General features: G+C 41.9%; 1 protein-coding gene across 3 annotated transcripts in view; it reads right to left on the reverse strand.

Annotated features, from left to right (window-relative positions):
- Nucleotides 1-20499, reverse strand: part of Fas1 (fasciclin 1 Fas1 domain-containing) — a 443263-nt gene extending 422764 nt beyond the window's left edge. For all 3 annotated transcript variants that reach the window (XM_076188166.1, XM_076188165.1, XM_076188163.1), the window contains exon 1: nt 20312-20499. In XM_076188166.1, the coding sequence (XP_076044281.1) occupies nt 20312-20413 (102 nt within the window). In that variant the 5' untranslated portion in view covers nt 20414-20499. The remainder of the gene's footprint in view (nt 1-20311) is intronic.
- Between the last annotated feature and the right edge of the window lie 654 nt (nt 20500-21153).

The following is a 21153-nucleotide window of genomic DNA, read 5'->3' on the forward strand; positions in this document are numbered from 1 at the left end:
AATAAAATTAATGTAAAATTATTTATTTCTTGATAACAAGTTTTTGTCTTCATGTCCACTTTCTTTACTTTCCCCCCGTCCAGAGCTCACAGACAAATGGAAACTGAAACATGAAGTCGGTGTCTTGTTACCAAACCCGGAAATTCCGGTTATATCCAGATTCCTGTATTCAACGAATTTGACATTTTCTTTTTCTGGGACATATGCAACCTAAAAAAAAAAAAATCTTAGTTATTCAAATGTTTATTTACTCTAAACAAATTTACACTTGTAACTTGGTTATAACGTCATGTTTGTATATACATGGTTGCTTAGTAAACAATTTTGTTTTATCAAATGAAATTTGACACTTTTGCTTTGACGTTCATCTGATAAATTAAATGGCCAAGCATAACATTGAATAGAAATATCAAGTGGAGCATTAGATAAATTAATTTGTTTTGTTCTCATTGTCTGTTTATTATCATTTGGTTGATTCTCATTTATTGTTAGTTATATGTCAATTTATCATGATTTACTATTTACCTGTTTGTTTATTAATTAACTATACCTATGCATTTATTTATGTATTTTATCTATTTACATTATTACAGTTTTTATTTGTTTATCATTATTATGATTTTTTCACATCCGACCTAAGTATGGACCAAAAGGTCTCCTGTTGGCATGCTCCGCCTTTGTAATCCTTTGTAAGACATCTACCGGCAGTTTCTGAAAACTCTTCCCCAACCGCGAAAACAAAAATTCAACAACGACAACAACAACGAAACTCTAACTCCGCCATGCAAAGACCAGGAAGCGACGACCTGACGTCATGCGTGACGTAATATGATGCGCTCTCGAGCTCAAAAGAAACCTGCCTTGCGCATGTGGGCGCCGACGCGACTACGTCACATAACACAACTCTCTTGTTTCATACACGACTGAGATAGATTTCATCAACTTTCTGGCAACCAACGGACATTTATCTACTTATCTATTTATCTAATTAAAATCTATTTCCTTTCCCAACACCATGGCACCCATCATGCATTTGTCTTGTAATTCATTTATCTATTCATTAATTTATTTATTGATTTAACAACACTAAGGAACAATTAGCATGCATCAAAATGGCTTCCACCTCAATCGAAATCAACTGGACATCTTTATCGTTAGCCTGTCAGCTTCGAGCTGACGATTTCAAAATTCGCCAGCTATCATAACACTCACACACTGTGTGAATATTTACATATATATATATATATATATATATATATATATATATATATATATATATATATATATATATATACACACACATATAACCTGTATTTTCAGTGCCATGGCACCTCGGGTGGTGGTTCACACTGAATCTGCGCAAAGCCATCTAATCGGAAGAGAAGACTTGTTGGAGCAGTCTCACTCTTGTTTCAAATTTTGCCATACATTATGAGATAACAATTTCACTTCTCAAGCAATGTGGTGTGTGTATATGATATGTACGCACATATACTGTACACATGCACACACACACACACATATATATATATATATATATATATATATATATATATACATACACATATACACACACGTATCCCTAACACCATGCTTGCCGCCTTGATGAGCGAGGAATTTTGTTTTCCTTTTTTTTTAACATTTTAACTTTTTTCTCTGATAATAAAAAGAAAAGAAAAGGTCGAGTGGGAACGCAAAAAAATCTCTACTCCTCTCTTTTCTTGTTGAATTTTAGAATACAATTAAATTGATAGAAAACTATTGAACTAAAACCTATCACTTTTCCTTTGGAAAAAAAAAATAGAATAGAATTAGATAAAGTGAGAGAAAAAAGATGAGATATCTCTTCCTCTGCATACATATCTATTTGTATATATATATATATATATATATATATATATATATATATATATATATATATATATGTATATATATATAATGAAATAAAACAAAATTAATTAATATAAAACAAAAAATCCGCTGGTCCGCCATTACAGCTTTCCGTCAGAATCGAATGACCAACTTAATCTTGCCAATCCCAATTTTATGACGAAAATTCGTCACAGCCGCAATTAGCATCGTTAATACGGCCTCGGGCCAATTTGCATTTTTTCTCTCCTCTCTCTTTTTTTTCTCTCTCACAGTCAGGAGGCAATGGCCGGTTGTTTTCAGTGGTTGGTATTACCCGATAAAAGGCCACGAGTGGACAGTTTTTGGTGGAAACTCCGGAGACCTGTGATGGGTCGATTCCCCTTTCCAAAGCCTGCTGCCTATTGGGCAATGTTTGCGTGACGTCACGCCGTAGGAAGCCTTTCTTTATCATTAAATATCTATCATTCATATATCCATTCATCATATAGTCTGTTATATTGTCATGTTATATCATATCACTATCTTTTCATTTAATCAATTATTATAGTTATATCACATTATTTACGTTTTATCATATTGTTCTCATAATATATTACTTTATTTATCTATTAATTCATTCACCATATTATCATAGTATATTGTTATGCTATAAAACAGCATTTATTAATTTATTCACTTGTCTATTTATTCATTCATTTATCTACTATTGAGGCGTCTGGAGTTTCGATCTTGTCCCGCAATTACTAAAGACACCAGTTCGATCCCCAACAACCAATTCGGCCATCCGGGCACCCAGGGTTCAGGTGGTCCACTCCCATGATAGGATACTTCAGTTCCACTAGTGATGACACGTACGACGTCAGCATGACGTCATACGATTTGTACTAGACCAGTAACCTTGCATAATCATCATTAATTTAGAATAATATACGATTCTATTCAGCCACGCGAGTAGTTTCTCTCTCTCTCTCTCTCTCTCTCTCTCTCTCTCTCTCTCTCTCTCAAAATTCCACACCACAGTGAGGGTCTGCCCGATGTATTACTGCTTGAAACATTATACTAACTGTATGTTAAGTAATGTCAGTGTGTGTGTGTGTGTGTGTGTGTGTGTGTGTGTGTGTGTGTGTGTGTGTGTGTTTGTCTGTATGTGTGAGTGTGTGTTTGTGTATGTGTATGTTTGTGTGCCTGTGCACTCATGTCGTCCACATGTGTGCTCCAATTTACAATAAGAGGCTAGCGCTGGCACGTGATGAGGAAAGTGAAGACGACAGAGGTCAGGGAGGAAGGTTAGGAGGAGGAGGAGGAGGAGGAAGAAGTGAATGAGGAATAAGAAGAGAAGGAGGAGGAGGACGTGGAGGAAGACGAGAAAGAGAAGGTCGTGGATGAATAGGAGAAAAAGGAAGAACAAGAATAAGAAGAGAAGCGGAAAGTGAGGAAAGAGAGCAAGAGGAAGAGGAGTAAAAGGAAGAAGAGGAACAAGAGGATTGGGGCTAAAGGGGAAAGAGGAAGAGAAAGACAAGGATGAAGAACAGGAGAAAGAGGAGGAGGAATAACAAAAGGAAGCAGAGAAACAAGAAGACGAGAAACAATAGGAAGATGGAAGGGGGAGAAAGAGGAGGTGAACCAAAGCTAAAGGGAAAAGAGGAACAAGAGAAAGAGGAAGAACAGGAGGAGGAGGAGGAAAAACAGGAGGGAGAACAAGAAGAAAAGAAACAAGAGGAAGGGAAAAGGGGAGAACATATTGAATTTGTTATTGTCACTGTATTATCTAATTACAATTCCGTGTGCCGTTTGTAAGGAGAGCCAAGCAAACCGTGTATGTTTCCCGTGCCAACTCAAGGCTTGGCGTCCCAGTTGTTACTCTGCCTCCTTAATGTTCGCACGCATTTGTTATTGTGGTGCTTTGGCACATTTGTTATATACAGTAATACATGTTCGTTTGTAGTGATTCATGTGTTTTTATTTAGCCATCCTATAACAAGAGGGAGGGGAGGGACTGATTGAGCGCCGTAAGGTGAATGACCTCGGGAGAGACGAGCGCAACCGGCGCCGGTAGTCTGAGCCACCGGTTGACGGCTGACCGGTTCCACCCCAACCACCAGTCCTAAAAGTGGGAGTGAGAGAGAAAGAGAGAGAGAAAGAGGAAGGGAGAGGGAGAGAGAGATAGGGAGAGAGAGAGAGAGAGAGAGAGAGAGAGAGAGAGAGAGAGAGAGAGAGAGAGAGAGAGAGAGAGAGAGAGAGAAAGAGAGAGAGGAAGGGAGAGGGAGAGAGGGAGAGAGAGAGGTAGGGAGAGAGAGAGAGAGAGAGAGAGAGAGAGAGAGAGAGAGAGAGAGAGAGAGAGAGAGAGAGAGGGGAAGGGAGAGGGAGAGGAGAGGGAGAGATAGATAGATAGATAGAGAGAGAGAGAGAGGGAGAGACGCTTGGGGTTCATATTCTCGGCTCAGACCCTTCCCCCTGATCCCCTCCCCCAACTGAATGAAATCCTCTGGCGTCCATGAGAACAAAATATATAAAGGTCAACAGTGCCTCTTTAAATGCCAAGGTGCTGGATCGAGGAAAGGGACCTTCTGGTACCTTCCGTTGAGGTCATAGACTCATCGATCTCAGCAACCAAAGAACTTTTTGCCAGATACTTTGCTGGGGCTATACAGTCACCTTTGCCTTAAGTGCACGGATAATACGGGTAAGTGACATTCATCGGTGGCCACTGGGATCGAGCCAGAGTCTTAGTGCTCACTATACAAAGACAAAGTCGAACAAGCCACAACTGTTTGTAGTGGTTTGTTGGTCGTTATAGGCGGGAAGGGGAGGGGGAGGGTGGGGTGGTGTGGGGTGTGCAGAGAGGAAATTGTACCTCGTTCTTTGGGACAACACTGCGCCGAAGAGGTGGAGTCAGGAGGTAAAGGAGAGGTTGGAGAAGAGGAGAAAGGAGGGAGAGTAGAAGTTGACAATGATCAACATGTTTCTTGAAATGAAGACTAATTCACAATCTTAGAAAAAAAAAGCTGGGTGACTCTGGTCTGTAGGTGTCATTGATCCCTAGAGTGTTGACTGCATATAATTTATACAGTCCCCACGGGAGGGAGGATGGAAGGGAGGAAGGAAGGAAGGGAAGGAGGGAAAGAAGGCCAATGGTGATGGAGTCAGTGAAGAAAGCACGAGGACAAGGCAACGGATGAAGAATATAAACGTACATGTGCGTATTCACATGTGCGTTTGTGTGCACCCGTGTCTAACAGCGAAGGAAGAATGCAAATGACAAATTGCAGAGCTGCGCAAGCATGATGCAGGCACGAGCAAGCATGACCGCATGCATTATGGGCCATTATCAACGTTGGGATGAGGGGGGGGAAGGGGGAAGCGGAGGAGTGGGGAAGACAAACATAATTAGTAAGGGGAACGATAAATGAGTGATAAACCGAGAGTTAAGGCCAAGAAAAGACATAAAGAAAGACTGGAGTTTGAATATAAATGTTCTTTCTCAAGTGGCAATTAATAGTTTGTTTATTTCTTGACCTTTATACGAGGTATTCAATCACCATTGCCTCATTACATTTCTATTTGTTGATTGCAGATAAAAAAAAAAAAAAGGAAAAACGTTTAACACCTTCTGAATCGCAATTCGTCTTGTGGATGACAGGCGCTTGTTCGTCCCTGTGGCATTCCCTCGGTTAACGACGGTGTTGTGCCACTTCGGTTAACGACGGTGTACTCACTCAATAACGACCGGTTACGCCCTCAATAACGACGGGGCACGCCCTCAGTAACGACAGGTTATTACGCCCTCAATAACAACGGTGGTATATCGTATCTCTATCAGCCTCGTCCATACCGGATGCCAGTCTTCCTCTTCTTCTGGCAGTCTCCATCTTACTATATATCAATCCCAATGCTGCTCCCTCGGGACCTATGGGGCTTTTCCCGAGTAATCCTTTGCTTACCAAGTGGTTCCTAAGCTTCCTTCAGGATTTTTCTTTATCATCCCTAACCTAACCTAACCAATTCTGTACCAGATACCACATTCCGTATTAATCTTGATGTTGAATTTATATTCTCTTCATTTTCGTGATGCCTCATCGGTAGCGATGGTGGTAGTGGTAATGATGGTGGTTGTGATTGCGGTGTGTGTGTATGTTTGTGTGTGTGTGTGTGTATTCACCTTGGTCTTTGGATCACGTGCCGGACTCGCGATCGACAGATATTTCCCTCCCAGAAGAGAGCTCAGAGCTCGTATGACCGATCTATGGGTAATGCTGTGACCTTACACGCACACACACACCCAACTCCCCGCCCACGAGAGTTGGAGTAACCACTCAAAGCGCAGCAATACTGAAATTATTTCAGCCCTGGGCAGGATTCGAACCCGGACCGCCTTAGTGACAGTTGGGGACTCTACCAACCGCGCCACCAAGAGAGAAAGAGAGATAGAGAGAGAGAGAGTGTGAGTGTGAGTGTGTGTGTGTGTTCGGGGAGGGAATTCCAAGACCATAACAGATCACAAGACGACAATGTGGAACCAAACAAGAGATCCAGACGATACGACAACAATGGAACCCAAGACGAAGAGCAAGAACGAGTTCGAAGAGAGGCGATGTAAAGAAGCTGACTTCGACGAAGAGAAGAACCTCCCTGGAGACACGACGACGGCGATCGCCACGGGCAACACGACTTTTAGAGGACGATAAAGGCAAAAGAAGAAAAAGCTGAAAAAATGGCGGGACAGAAGGAAAAGGCGGTCAATAAAGAGGAGGGAGAGGAGAACGTGGAGGAAGGGAATGGGAAGACGGATATTAAGGTGAACTTGGAGAGGAGAATGAGGAGGATAATGAAGAGGACCATGAGGCGGAGGAGAATGATGAGGGAAAGAGATTGAAGAAGAGAAAGAGAATGAGGAAAGGAAGAAAAAATGTGAAAGAGAATAATGGGTAAGAGAATGAGAGGGGAAGGGAGAAGATAAGGGGGAAAGGAGAAAAATAAGGAAGAGGAGGAAGAGAAGATGATAAAGTGACTAAGTGATCCTTAGAAAATCCAGCGACCGGAAAGAAAACGGGGGGTGGAAGACATCGATACCGTAACAAAAGAGAAGATGGATGGATGGATGGATATGAATTTATATATATATATATATATATATATATATATATATAATATATATATATATATATAAATAATGGAGCAAACCGCTTGTGACAGCGACGTAGTTCAAATCCTGAAAAAAGCTGTAAGCCAGCTTCGAACCGGGGACCGCATAAGAATGGTAGTGTGCAGGATTTGTGCCGCGCGGGCCCCAGTTCGAAGCTGGCCTACGGCTGTTTCATGCTCTGTATATATATATATATATATATATATATATATATACATGTATATATATATATATATATATATATATATATATATAGAGAGAGAGAGAGAGAGAGAGAGAGAGAGAGAGAGAGGAAAAAGAATCAAGGTGGGGACAAATAGAGGGGGGGTATGGTGGGGGCGTAACAAACTTAGAGCAGCTGAGAATGAGGGAGGTTGGGGTAATGAAAGACCACAGAAAAGGGCAAGGGGCAAATAATTACATAGGGGGAAGGGGGGGAGGGGAGAAAAGGGGGTAAGGGGGAGTAGTAGGAGGGTTAGAGAAAGAATGGAAACTGAGGGAGTGATGGAGTAGGAAAAGGATAAGAACGAAAGGTAGGAGGACAGTGATCGACGCAGACGCTGAAGAGGTGGAAGAGGTCAGAAAAAGAAGTCGAGCTTTGATGTGCTAAGAGAGGGAACGAGAAGGGAGGGGGAGGGAAGGGAAGGTAGGAGGGAGAAGGGAAGGGAAGGTAGGGGGAGAAGGGAAGGGAAGGTAGGGGGAGAAGGGAAGGGAAGGTAGGAGGAGAAAGGAAGGGAAGATAGGGGGAAGGGAGGATAGAGGGAGAGATGGGAGGGTAGGAGGGGAAGGAAAGGTAGAGGAAGATAGGGGAAGGTAGAGGGAGGGGAAGGAAAGGTAGAGGAAGATAGGGGAAGGTAGAGGGAGAGAGGGGAAGGGAAGGTAGTGGGAGAGAAAGGAAGGGAGAGGAAGATAAGGTAGAGGGAGAGAAGGGAAAGGAAAGGAAGGGAAAGGAGGGGATGAGAAAGTAGAACGAGAGAGAAGAAAAGGGGAGGGAAGGGAAGGGAAGGTAGAGAGAGAGAAGGGAAGATAAGAGAAGGGATGGAAAGGAAAGGAAGATAGGGGGAGAGAAAGGAAGGAGTGAGGACGACCCGTCCGGCCAGCTTTTACGAAGACATTCAAGAGCATATAATCTCCACGGTCCCAATCCAATAATGGACTGTTGCAGTCCACGACCCAGCGGCCGCGGCGGCGACGACGACGACGCTCGCCCTTCTGTCCCGTCATCAGGATCCCCGAAGTACTTCGTCTCAAGTCACACTCAGGACAACGCCTTCAGCTACACAAGGGTTCGAATCCCAGCCACGAGTGACTGTCACTCATCCTGGCTGTCCTAGCACACAGGGCAAAGGTTAAGCGTCTCCGGGGGGGGGGGCTGAGTTCCTCACCACTGCCAACACTTGTATAAACTCCATCTGCACTGCCCCCCGGAACTCCGGACATATCCCCCACCCCTCTCCCCTCTCCCCGGATCCTGTTCGTGACCCCCCAACCCCCTCCCAGCCAACCCCACCCCTATCAACTCGCTTGGCGCCATGCGCAACTTCAGCATGCAATCATACTGCAGTGTCCATAGGGAGGATACTCACATGTCATGCACGAGCCAGCGGTGACCTCACTCGACCTCGTTCGACCTGGCAAGGCCTCACCTCGACTTCCCCTTCGGAGTCTTCGAGCTCAAGTCCTCCCCGAGGAGGAGGAAGCGGAGGGGGTCGTCCTTGGAAAGAATTGAATTTGTGTTTCTGCAGAATAATAATAATAATATTCGCGGTATCTACGCTCCCCAGAGAAGCATTTTTCCTTCTTTAATTTTCTCGCTAAGACTTACAAATTTATGAATTTCTTCTAGCTGCCGAGAGATTTTTTTTTTCAGCTGAAGGAACCCTTTTAGCAGCAAAAGGGTCAATACTTCCCAGGGATGACGTCACGGCTGAAGATAACCGCCTCAATGTCATAACTAGTTAGGTCTAGATATGTTTAACCCTTACATGACGTGACGCCAATGATGGTTTTTTGTTCTGTCTGAAGACATACGATTTTATGCAGATGTGGACCCGGTCCCTGGACCTGAAGGGGGCGTCGGTCGGTCGAGACCCCCTGAAAGCCCGAGTTCGAGGATTCAGCTGGACGAGATCGAATGTTTTTGGCAGGAAGACGGACATTATGAAATGCGTAACTGTATTGAAGACGTTAACCCCTCTAGACATTTCTATGTGTTTCGTGTGGCTAATACTTCCGTGTGATTTCATTCAGCTTAGGGGAATGACTCGAAATGGTTAGAATAATCTCGATTAACTAACTCGACTAAATTTTCTATTGTCTATTTTGTTTTCCCCATGACAAAACTCAGCGACGGGATTGAGTAAATAAATAAATACAAAAATAAATAGATAAATAGATACATAAATGAACAAATAAAACTAAGGGTTATTTCTTTTGATGTTATGCAAATACAAATTACAATTAAATAACTAATCATAAAGAGCCCTCGTGTACTATACCCATCCTCTGTGTAATTTCGTTTGATCTTATGAAAATGTCATTACAAAGTAAACGGTAATCATTATTCATAATATATACAGTATATGCATGTATGTATGTATGTATGTACTGTATACAACACGTCTCCGTTTGGACTCGGCTTGATCCTCTTCAAATGCGACTTCACAAGGAATAAATTATATTTACTATCACCGCCATTATTATTATTATTATTATCAGCATTATTGTTATCATTATTACAATTTGTAAAGCCTTGAAATTGCTTTGTGTCTACGCCCTGGTACGCATGTGTTCACCCGCACTTGTCCGTCTGACCCATTATGACCCATTATAACACTGGGACACCCCGATTGTACTCTCGGCTGCCACAGATGCTGTTAAAGTCCTTTCCCAACCAAGGTCTCCCTGCCTGCTTGCCTGTCTTCCTGTTAGCCTGCCTAGCTATCTGCCTGTTTATCTGAGCGACTAACTGTCCTCCTGTTAGCTTGCCTGGCTGTCTGCCTCCTTATCTGAATGCCTAACTTCCTGGCTGCCTTGCTTGCTTGCTTGCTTGCTTGGGTGTCTGCCCCGTCTGCCCTGCCTGCCTGCCTGCCTGTTTTGCTTTTGTCTTTTCAACCCTCTGCTGTTGTGGTGCCGCTTTTCACTCGCTTTTACTTCACTCAATACGTCAATCCGTTCTCTGTGTGTGTGTGTGTGTGTGTGTGTGTGTGTGTGTGTGTGTGTGTGTGTGTGTGTGTGTGTGTGTGTGTGTGTGTGTAAGTGTGTGTTTGTTTCAGGTGTAGATTTAGCGTTGGCTACAACTAAATCCATTGTCCACCACGATACCGAAGAAGATTATTGATTTCCTTGACTTTCGACTCTCGAACCTCCCTTCCCCACTCCCTGGGTTCAAAACCGTCCGTGCCAGATTCCCAAACGCCGGTTGGGATTTGGGATCAATAACAATCCCCCCACCCACCCACATCCCACACACCCCATTCCCACCCTCGGCGCCACACGCGATGGATCGAAGAACTACCTCCTGCAGAAAAGTGCAGCTACACCTCAACAGAAGAATTTGGTTCTTCTCGTCTCTGTGGGTCCTCCGCTGGGTATGCCCCAGTAATCCAAGAAAAAGTATAGATAAATTGATCAATAAATAAAAGTAACACAGCCTTTGGGATATATATATATATATATATATATATATATATATATATACATATATATATACATATGCGTAAATAACCACTAGGAAAAAGTAAACTAACGAAGCAGAGCGCTTTCGTGTAATTACATCTTCAGTGCAGATACAAAGAAGGAATCATATAATTCCTTCTTTGTATCTGCACTGAAGATGTAATTACACGAAAGCGCTCTGCTTCGTTAGTTTACTTTTTCCTAGTGGTTATTTACGCATTTGTGAACACACGCTCCTAGTGTTTTTATTGCATATATATATATATATATATATATATATATATATATATATATATATATATATATATATACAGAAAACTTCTATGAAGAATCGGGGTAACTATTACTTCAACCTTTTCAGAGAGATGGATACAGATAGATAGATAGATAGATAGAGAGAGAGAGAGAGTGCGTGTGAGAGAATCCTCAGCCTACTCATCTCGAAGGGGATGGCCGAGGACTTTCTGTAGGACACTTCATCCACACTTCAACCCCCGGCTAGAATTGAGGCCATGGATGTTGTTGCTGTTGTCAATGTTGTTGTGGATCGCAGTTGTTTTAGACTGCATTTCCAGCGTTTCTATCCCTAAGGTCGATCCTGGGGCACTGGGGCCATGATCACACTAGTCAACCTCAACTACAGAGTACAAACATAAGAACATAAGAATGGAAAAGTCTACAAGAAGCCATAAGGCCTACACTGGGCAGTTCCATGCCCCTTACCTCTTCCCATTCCTATCCATAAAGTTATCTCATATCCCACCTTCTCTTAAAACAAACGATTGTTTCAGCTCTAGTGGTTACCAAGTCTATTCCATTCGTTAACTATTCTGTTGGTAAACCAGTTTTGGCCTTTGGCACTGCAGAACCTGTAGACCGTACCACGGCACTATGGGCGTCAGTCATTGGTGCCACCCAATCTTGTTACTGATAAGTCTGCGGCAGAAAGTTTTTAAGTTAATTCATGTCCAAAAATGGATGCACAGGGGTTTGTATACTGTGGATCACGAAATACACTGAACAAGACTATACACCTTCAAGAGGGATGCCCCTATTTCTGGTGACCTCTGTTGGATAGGACTTAAAATAAATAAATAAATGAAAATATACAATACTGATAATAATAATGATATTAGTAATAACTGCCTCATAACATCTCTCTTTCTCTCTCTGCAAACGCTGGAAATGGACCTTAATCTATTTTCCGAAATTCAATATTCCACGCTGAACAAAACAACACGAGTGTTCTTTACACAAGAAATAATGGAATCTTCATCCCAAGGTACACTTGAAACTAACACGGGAACATTAATTTGTACGAGATGGACTGAAAACCAGTGCCTATTATTATTATTGTCTCTTTTCTTTTTCTTTTCTTTTTTTTGTATAAAGATAAATATTTGTCTTTACCTAGGTATCATCAGTTTCCACAACTGCAAGAACGGTTATTAAATGATTAAGAAACAGCTAATTGTGTGTGTGTGTGTGTGTGTGTGTGTGTGTGTGTGTGTGCGCGTGCGTATGAGTGCATTACACACATACACATCCACTGATGATATTTTTTTTCTAAAGGCAGTCCGGACCCTCTTCCCCGTTTTACAGGATCCGTCACAGAAACCTTCGAATGAATAATTAAGTGAACAGTCAACACATTCAGAGACGTCTGGCTGCTTTTGGAAAGAAATGTTCACGGTGGGAATGATGATGGCGACAACCCCTTTCTATTTTATTTTTATCCCATCAGAGTTGGGAGCTACCACGAGGAGAAATAAAACATAAAATAGGGGAATAAATAAACACACACACTATATATATATATATATATATATATCTATATATATATATGTATATACAATATATATATATATTTATGTAAATATATATACATAAATATATATATGTGTGTGTGTGTGTGTGTGTGTGTGTGTGTGTGTGTGTGTGTGTGTGTGTGTGTGTGTGTGTGTGTGTGTGTGTGTGTGTGTGTGTGTGTTGAGACATTCTGACAGGTTGACGTAAATGGGAAAAGGAAACACAGGAGTCTTGGTCTGAGTCTATTCCTGACTAGTTTCGCAGGTATGCGATATCGAAGGAATTGTGTAAAGAATGGTTTGTGGGTATTTTATACATGAGGTGGACCTCACTTAGTCCCCGTGTTGCCAACTCTGGCAACGCGGGGAGGCAGTGAGGTCGCCTTCATGTATAAATGCCCACAACCCATTCTGTACACCATTCCTTTGAAAAAGCATACCTGCGAAACTAGTCAGGAATAAACTCAGACTAAGACTCCTGTGTTTCCTTTTCCCACTTTTATTTTCACCTGCAGGCCTCTGCCCATCCCACCAACACCTGCTGACACCTGCCTGACAACATCCTGCGTTGTCTAATGACCTCCCGCCGTCCAACCTGACACCCAGACATCAACCTCGCCAATCTCCCCAGACAACAGTTCCACCCGTGACGTCACAGCTGCTGCTTGCTGGTGACAGCCGTGGCCCATTCGACCGCGACAACATGAAAGGTAGCAAACGAGCATACAATTATGGAATCGAATGTAAATTATATGGAAACCCTAGAACGCTAATGATTTGCCGCTACAGCTAGCGTCAACCGTATCGTTCAACGTGTCGTATATTTTCATTCAAATAGAAACTTCGCATTTTCTCGTTTGACAGTGAACAGTTGACAACCCACATTGCCTTTATCCCCTCGCCTGAAGTGGGAGCTGCGTGTGTGGGGTGGGGGAGGATTCTAGCTATGAAAAAGGGAGGGAGTGGGAGTGGAATGAAGAGAGGGGACAGGGTAGAGAGCTATGAGGAATAAGCTTCCCCCCTCAACATTACTTTATAATTTGACAAACGAGCCAAACCACGTCAACAGAACGAGTTTCTTGCGCTGGTCCCCTGGTTTTCCTCGTTTTCTATTTATGCTGTTCTTCCAAGCATGAGTGCATTCTTAATTTTTATAAACTGATGGCACACTACACTATTTTCCATTTTTTCCTAACCATATCACTACTTAGCATTTACCTTCCGATAGAGTTATCATATATTTCTATTTATTTATTTTTGCACACTGAGTTTTGGATTAAGAAATGGACCTGTATATTTATTCTATTTCCAACGATGATAGCGTCGGATTAAAACCTAACTCGATTTACTCAACCGCAGCGGGTACCTTCTTCATAAATTTTAAATTCTTATTGCATCGTTGGGCAATCTTACTTCGCTATGGGGAAATTCCCATGAGGCTCCACACGACAATTTGGTTTCCATAGCTTCGTCTGAGCGAGTAGGCCTATGGTACTCTCGTTCATCTTCCTAACACTGAGAATAAAATGACATTTTTTTTATATATTCATCTATTTCGTCATTATCTATTCATGTATTTATTTTTTATTTATTTGTTTATTTATTCATTTATTTTCTTCTTTTTTTTTAATTACCGGCGGCCTAAACTGGGCTACACCCAACTTACGCGAGACACCTGGGGAACAGGGCGTTCCCTATGACGTCATGTCGACTTTCCTCTCACGGATGACGTCATGTCGCATGGAAAACAAAAGCGTTTTTGTGTTGCAAGACAATATAACGCCTTCCACAGTTCTCTGAACCCAAAGGGGGATTTTGTTATCATTTCTATTTTAGCCAGGAGATTCTATCTAGCCAAGGGAAGCCCTCCAGACTGCGGGGAACGTTAGTTATCCTAGCTACGCTTTACATATTTCTAGGTTACGCAAATCGTAACAATAATACTATTTCACCCGTTTTCGGTCATCACTCTGGACACTATCCTCTCCTTTTCTCTCTCTCTCTCTCCCATAGCGGCAACTCCTACACAACTCCAATCTACCTCTGCCTGAGCGCCAACTTCTGCCCCAGTTCTGAAGACCCAATCCCGCCCGAGCCAAAGTTGCAGCGTTCAAAGACCCCTCACCCACTCCCGTCCCTTCCCCCTTCAAAAAAAAAGAAAGAAAAAAAAAAAAAAAGTGTCGTCGACCCTAACGCGTGTTTTCCATATAAGGACATACATATACACACACATGCACACACACACTGTGCTTCGGGTCGTTACTCTGACTCTCGTGGGCGGGGAGTTGGGTGTGTCTGTGTGTGAAAGGTCATAGCATTACCCATAGATCGGTCATACGAGCTCTGAGCGCTCTTCCGGGAGGGAAATAGCTGTCGATCACGAGTCCAACACGTGATCCAAAGACCAAGGTGAATATACACACACACACAGTATTAGTTCCGTTACTGTTCCTACCAGGCAGGTGGAATATGTGCGAGTGTAAGTGTATATGTGTGTGTTTCGCAGCAATGTCCATAGATTGGTCTGTATATGAGCTCCGAATTCTAATCCATGAGGGTAATTGCTGTCATTCACATCTATGATAAATCACACACACACACATACGGATCAAAGATTGTCTTGCCTTTGAAAGATCAAAATAGACAAATGAATTGATAAATAAATAAAGGAGACAAATTGCACACGACTTTGAAAAGGAATATTGTGCCAACAGGGACAAATAGAGATTTTGTTTGTCGTAACAGCAAACGCCATGCAACTTGACCTATACAACAGAAATCACCAAAGACGAACAGAATTCGAATCTCACGGCTATCTCTTCCCCCAAACAACGGCGCGAGATTGTCCAAATGATAAAAGCACTAATAAATTTAAGAGTCCAAAACGTGTGTGTGTGTCGAAACAGTCTCCGTTATATTCACCAAACTCCCAAACTGCACCACGTTATCTACGATACCACATACCTACATCCGTAGTATGACGACAAATAAAGTTCCTCTAGTGGAACAAGGACCTGTATCAATGTTGTGTACAAAGTGCAATACAAGGAAAATACTCTTCAAGTTTCTAAGTTTACTGTATACTGCATATTTCGACAGAATAATTTTTTTTTCAACAGTTAAGGTCACTACGACCCCATCTTTTGAATGAAAAATTCTAATAACTAAAATTCCATTAAAAACATCCTTGTATTGGGAGGATGAACAATCAATCTAGCGAATCTATGCCAGTGTTGGATACACCCCCTGCACCAATATCGTGGGGATGTGGGGAGAATGATTAGCATGGGACTTCAAAAACTCTTTGAAATGTATCGACATCAAAGGCTCCTTTTATGAAAATGTCATCATTCCAAATAGGTGACATAATTGCTTCGACTCGGGAGGGGCTTCAAAAACGTAAACAATGTGCATAAACGGACACACACACACACACACACAAAAAAAAAAGTGAAAGTGGTGTGCCCTAGGGGCCTCTAAGATGTGACCTTTCACCCATCATTCAGTGATAATTGATTCATATAAAAAAAAAACTACTCCAGTGTAAAAGGAAAGATATTTGAAACTATTTATACCTATATGTATACAAACATAGCCCATATACATACAGGAATACAGTAATTTAACCACACAGATAATACACTAATTCAACAAAATCACAATACTCACATCATTTGACGTGTTAAGAACAAGACGTTAACATTTCAAAACTAAACGCAGCTATTAGATTTTTCTCGTGAGACTAAGCAAGGTAAAAAAAATATCTAACCACACTTCCCTTTGTACACATGCAACTGTGTAGTGTGTGTGTGTTTGTGAGTGGAAGTGGCTATAAGTGTGGGTGTTGTTGCGTGTGTCATTCTTGTGGGAGAAGTTACCAATTTATTCTGACTATTAGATGTTTCTTAGACTCATGGTAGCCATAGCGAATTCACTGAAGACTTCTGGGAGACGTATACATTCTGGCTTGTGCCGGCCAGTTCCACCTCACTGAGGCGAATTTTTACTGCCATTTGGTAAGTGCAATACTGGGTTATTATTCTTAGGTTATACGCATACATCAGACCTTTGAAGATATGCACTGAGTTTGGTGTAGAAAGGTCACGTGCGAATGTTAGCGTTGGTGATAGTATTGTTCCCTGGGGGACCTCGTGGTACTCTGCATTCCTTGTTGGCAATGAGGGTAATCACTCACGTTTTGTCATCATTGAGCAGATCAGTTTCTAAGATTTTTTTTCAACAGGATGTATTCAAGGAATGTGCCAAAAGTTATGTCAAGATCTACAGCCATCATTTCTGTTCTGACATCTGGTTCTGTCTTATTGAAACGTTCATGGGTGAGGTTTATGAAGCAATGTGCTTGTGGAGTGACCCTCTGAATCCATAACTTTGGTGATGTATGTATGTATGTATGTGTGTGTGTATGTATATATTTATACATACATACACACACACACACACATATATATATATATATATATGTATGCATGCATATATGTATTATGTACGTTGCGACTCTTTCTGTGTTAAATCTTCCCATCAAATTTGATATGGTAGAGGAGAAAGTTACATCTGTAGGATCTAGGTTTTTCTAGTAGTTTATTTGTTCTCAGAATGGGGATTACGTGTGTTCTTTTCATTTTTTAATGTTGTTATTTCCAGGAATAGATGAAGACATTTGCCCGAGCTTTCACCGTTACTGCCCCCGCACCCCGATGTTTCCGGCAACAGTCAGTGGTCATGGTCGGTCCCCTTGTGTGTGAATTTTTCACTTTCCTGGTAACATTTTCTGTGTAAATTCTGAAGAGGGATGGGGTGGCTTCTGTGTCTAAATTTATCAAGCGTATCCTTTTTGGTTACGTCCCTGTTTTGTGGTGGCATGGGCTCCAAGCTTGTTTTGGAGAAAATGCTTGTTTAAAGATATTGCATTAATTTTAATGTTTTGGTGATGGCGTTTTAGTCTGCGTTTACCCAACCTGCTTCACAAGTGGGTAGAGTATTACTATTATAATTTTTTATCATTACTATCATTTTCATAATTCTATTGTAATCCGTATTTTATTACGAAAACTAGTATACTCCTTCCAGTTTTCTCTTTCTCTCTCTCTTTCTTTTTCTCTTTCCTCGTTCTGCCTATCCCTTTGTCTACTCCTTGTCTCACTCTCGCCGCTCTCTCTCTCATTCTCCCCATCCGTCTCTCTCTCTCCTCCGTCTCAATCTCACCCTTCTCCCTCTCTCCCCTCTTTCAAACTCTTTCTCTCTCTCTCTCCCCTCTTTCAAACTCTTTCTTTCTCTCTCTCTCTCTCTCCCTCTCTTTACTGTCTACTTTGTGTCATCTTTACTTAGATACTGAAGCTGTTCTCTTCCTAGGTCTTTTAATTTCTTCCCATTTTTCTCCTGTTTAGTTTGAAATTTGGGTTGTATCTTTCTTTCTGTCCTACAACCTCTGTTCCAAGGAGGTGCCAAGATAAGAGGGTAGAGGGGAGTGGAATAAGTAGGGGATGGAATGGGTGGGAGTGGTTTCTATGTTTTTTTTTTTTTTTTGCTACCTCCCGTGTAAGGAAAAAAAAGCCTTTGGTATGTATGTATAACCTCTGTTCCTTACTTGTTTCAACACGGTGATCCTTGCTTTGGCTTTGCCAATGAACAGCAATTGACTTGAGTTAAAGTTTCCTAATCCTTTCTACGTGCGTTCAGACCATCGTGTACTGCTGTGGCTTCTGATTAAGACAGGAAAATTTCATTCGGTTTAGAGGAACCATTGGAATCCTGGTGAATAAGAAATACTCTCCCCTTGTTGCGTCACAAGATCAGAGTAATCCCATTATTAAGAGAGTAGAGAGAGAGAGAGAGTAGAGAGAGAGAGAGAAGAGGGATGAAAAGAGAAAAGGAGAAAAAAAGAGAGAGAGAGAGAGAAGAGGGATGAAAAGAGAAAAGGAGAAAAAAAGAGAGGGACAGAAAGAGAGAGAGAGAGAGAGAGAGAGAGAGAGAGAGAGAGAGAGAGAGAGAGAGAGAGAGAGAGAGGGGGGGGAGGGAGAAGAAGAAGGAGAGAGAAAGAGAGAGAGAGAGAAAAAGAGAGAAGGGAAAAAAGAAAGGGAGAAAAGAGAGTGAAAGAGAGAGAAGAGAGTAAAAGCGACAGAGAGCAAGAGAGAGCGAGCGAGCAAGAAAGGGAAAGGGCAGGAATTAAAGCGAAATAAAGAGCGAACAATAACGAAAATGAGAGCGAATAAGAGCGAGAGAACAAGACAGACAGACAAAGAGAGTTAGGGAACAGGAACGAGAGAACAAGAGTGAGAGCGAGAGAGAGAGAGAGATCCCCTCTCTCTCGAGCTAAACGATATCCCACTAAGGCCGCCCTTTTCCTCCCTCGTGTCACTTGAAAGTAATGACACGCTCTCCTACGTAACTGTCGTCTTACCGCATAGTGAAACTATGAGTCCCTTCTGTTACGGCGACATAATACCATATCGCCGCATGTGACAGACGCGTTACTACACAGTTACAACAACTCTTAACAATAACTGTCGTATTACTTCAACTTAATACGATTGATTCCCGTGTATCATTGCCTTAAGGTAATGACATTCTGCAGTAAGAATTCTCCATTTTTGTGTGGGAACGATGATATCTTAATAATGTCTTCGAGTAACACTTTCGCCTCGCGGAGGACAAACTACATCTTATTAATTCAGCGTAATACCATGATGGTATTAAATTGCAGTAACACGATAAAGAAAAATATCAAACAGGCAGATTTTCGATCGTGAAGGAAAACGCAATGACACACTTCACATCATATCCAACTTCCTGACTATTTTATTCAGCTGAGGAACTTCGATTGATACAGACAAGTCCGAAGTCTAACTCCTCCCCCGAGATGAATAAAACCGCCCTGTGTTAGCCTGAATAAAATATGCAAAGTCTGCCACCCGGATGAAGGGACTGGTCCACCAACTCTTCACAGCCATAACGCCTCTTAACACACGATATTACTTGGTAAGATTATCCCATACATGCTAAAACAACCTGAAATCGGTCTATAATCAGCTATCTTGTGTTAAACTATAATCTTTTAGTCTTGGGATAAAATAACTTTGGCGTCAGCCAGAATAATATCAAAACGTCGACCACCGGGTCTGCATTAGGCCTACGAAAGAAAATTTCTTCCTGGAACCCCATCAGCATTTGGAGTATAGATTTTTTTCCCTCCCGAGATGAGAAAAGCGGGGAACCTCATATGGCAGCAAGAGAAATATATTATTAAAAGAGTTGGCGTCAACATGACGCATATCCCCCCTCCACACCACCACCTTTACCTCCCGCTGCCCGTCATCCAGCGTTAAGATGTAAACAATGTCTACTCCGCCTAAACGCAGTTTCCCGCACTGCTCTGTTGAAGTCTCTCCAGATACCCAGCCATGCCCGGCGACAGGATGAGTTTCTACGTTGTAGTTAAGTTGCCAACGTTTTTCTTTTCCTAAGCGTGTGTAGTGCTTTATTTTTCTTACACCAAGTCAGTCTATCTGTCCCAAAATATTTTGAACTCGCTGACGAAACTGAAGGTGGGAGTTGGTGATCGACTGGAATGCGACTTGCAAACATGTAAACAAGTGTTGGAAACGGAATCAAGAAGAATAAACAAATAGATACTTCGCAAATATTTGTAATAATTCATTTCCTCATAACCTAAGCGCTAGGCAAGTCACAGAAATGTCCCAAACCATCGAAAACAAAGCTGTGAAGCATTGAATTCCTTCTACGTCAAACAAGTTGGCGAGAGTTGGGACTTTCCAGGAGAAACTTTACTTACCTCAGTTAAATCTGCACGCCCCTTGATCAAGTCCAGCAGAGTCTCCCCACTCACAGTGTTGAGCATGACCACCGCAGCAAAGAACAACAGTACCTTCGCCATTTTGATCAAAACTCACTCAAAAATGACAACACTTTGACCAAGCCGCTCTTTCCGTGACCTTTTGCTACAACGTCCTCAAACAAACTGCGACCGTGGCTGCTGGCCCCTCCCAGCACGGAACGCAGTTGCCAGATAGTGCTATATTCCAATAAATACATCATTAACCCAATTCCTTCTAATTTTTCATCATCTGTGCGACTGTACCAGTAGGTCTAATATATATATATATACAGTGCATATGTATATATGACGAGGCTCAGCACCACAGACAAGGGTCTTTCGTCATCAAGTGTCACTTGTCGACGTCCTTCAAAAAAGTTGATCAACTGCCAGAGATTTTAAACCGCAACAGGAAAGAATGAACTAATCAAGGAGTGACATTAAAATAATAATAAAATGTGATGATAGTAATGTCATATATCCGGCGTCTCGGTGTACCTATTGTTAGCTTTCCTACAACAAACACCTTCCACAACAGATATCTACAACTTCAACCTATACACAACCCCAGCCTTTAACCTCAATCCCAACCAGCAAAAATCCTTCTTAGAACGGAACGAAAAAGAAATAACATACAAAACATTGCACTCCTAGAGAGATCAATGCAGCTAACAAGTCAGTATCTATTGAGCTTGCTTTCGCACAAAGCTGTGTAGTTCATTAACAACTTTGCACTTCTATAGATCATTGCAGTACAACGTGTCTAGTGAGCTTCCATTCGCACAAAGCTGTGTAGTTCA

The sequence above is a fragment of the Oratosquilla oratoria genome, chromosome 7 (genome assembly GCF_046742065.1).
Source record: "Oratosquilla oratoria isolate Oo_2021 chromosome 7, ASM4674206v1, whole genome shotgun sequence".
Classification (NCBI taxonomy): domain Eukaryota; kingdom Metazoa; phylum Arthropoda; class Malacostraca; order Stomatopoda; family Squillidae; genus Oratosquilla; species Oratosquilla oratoria.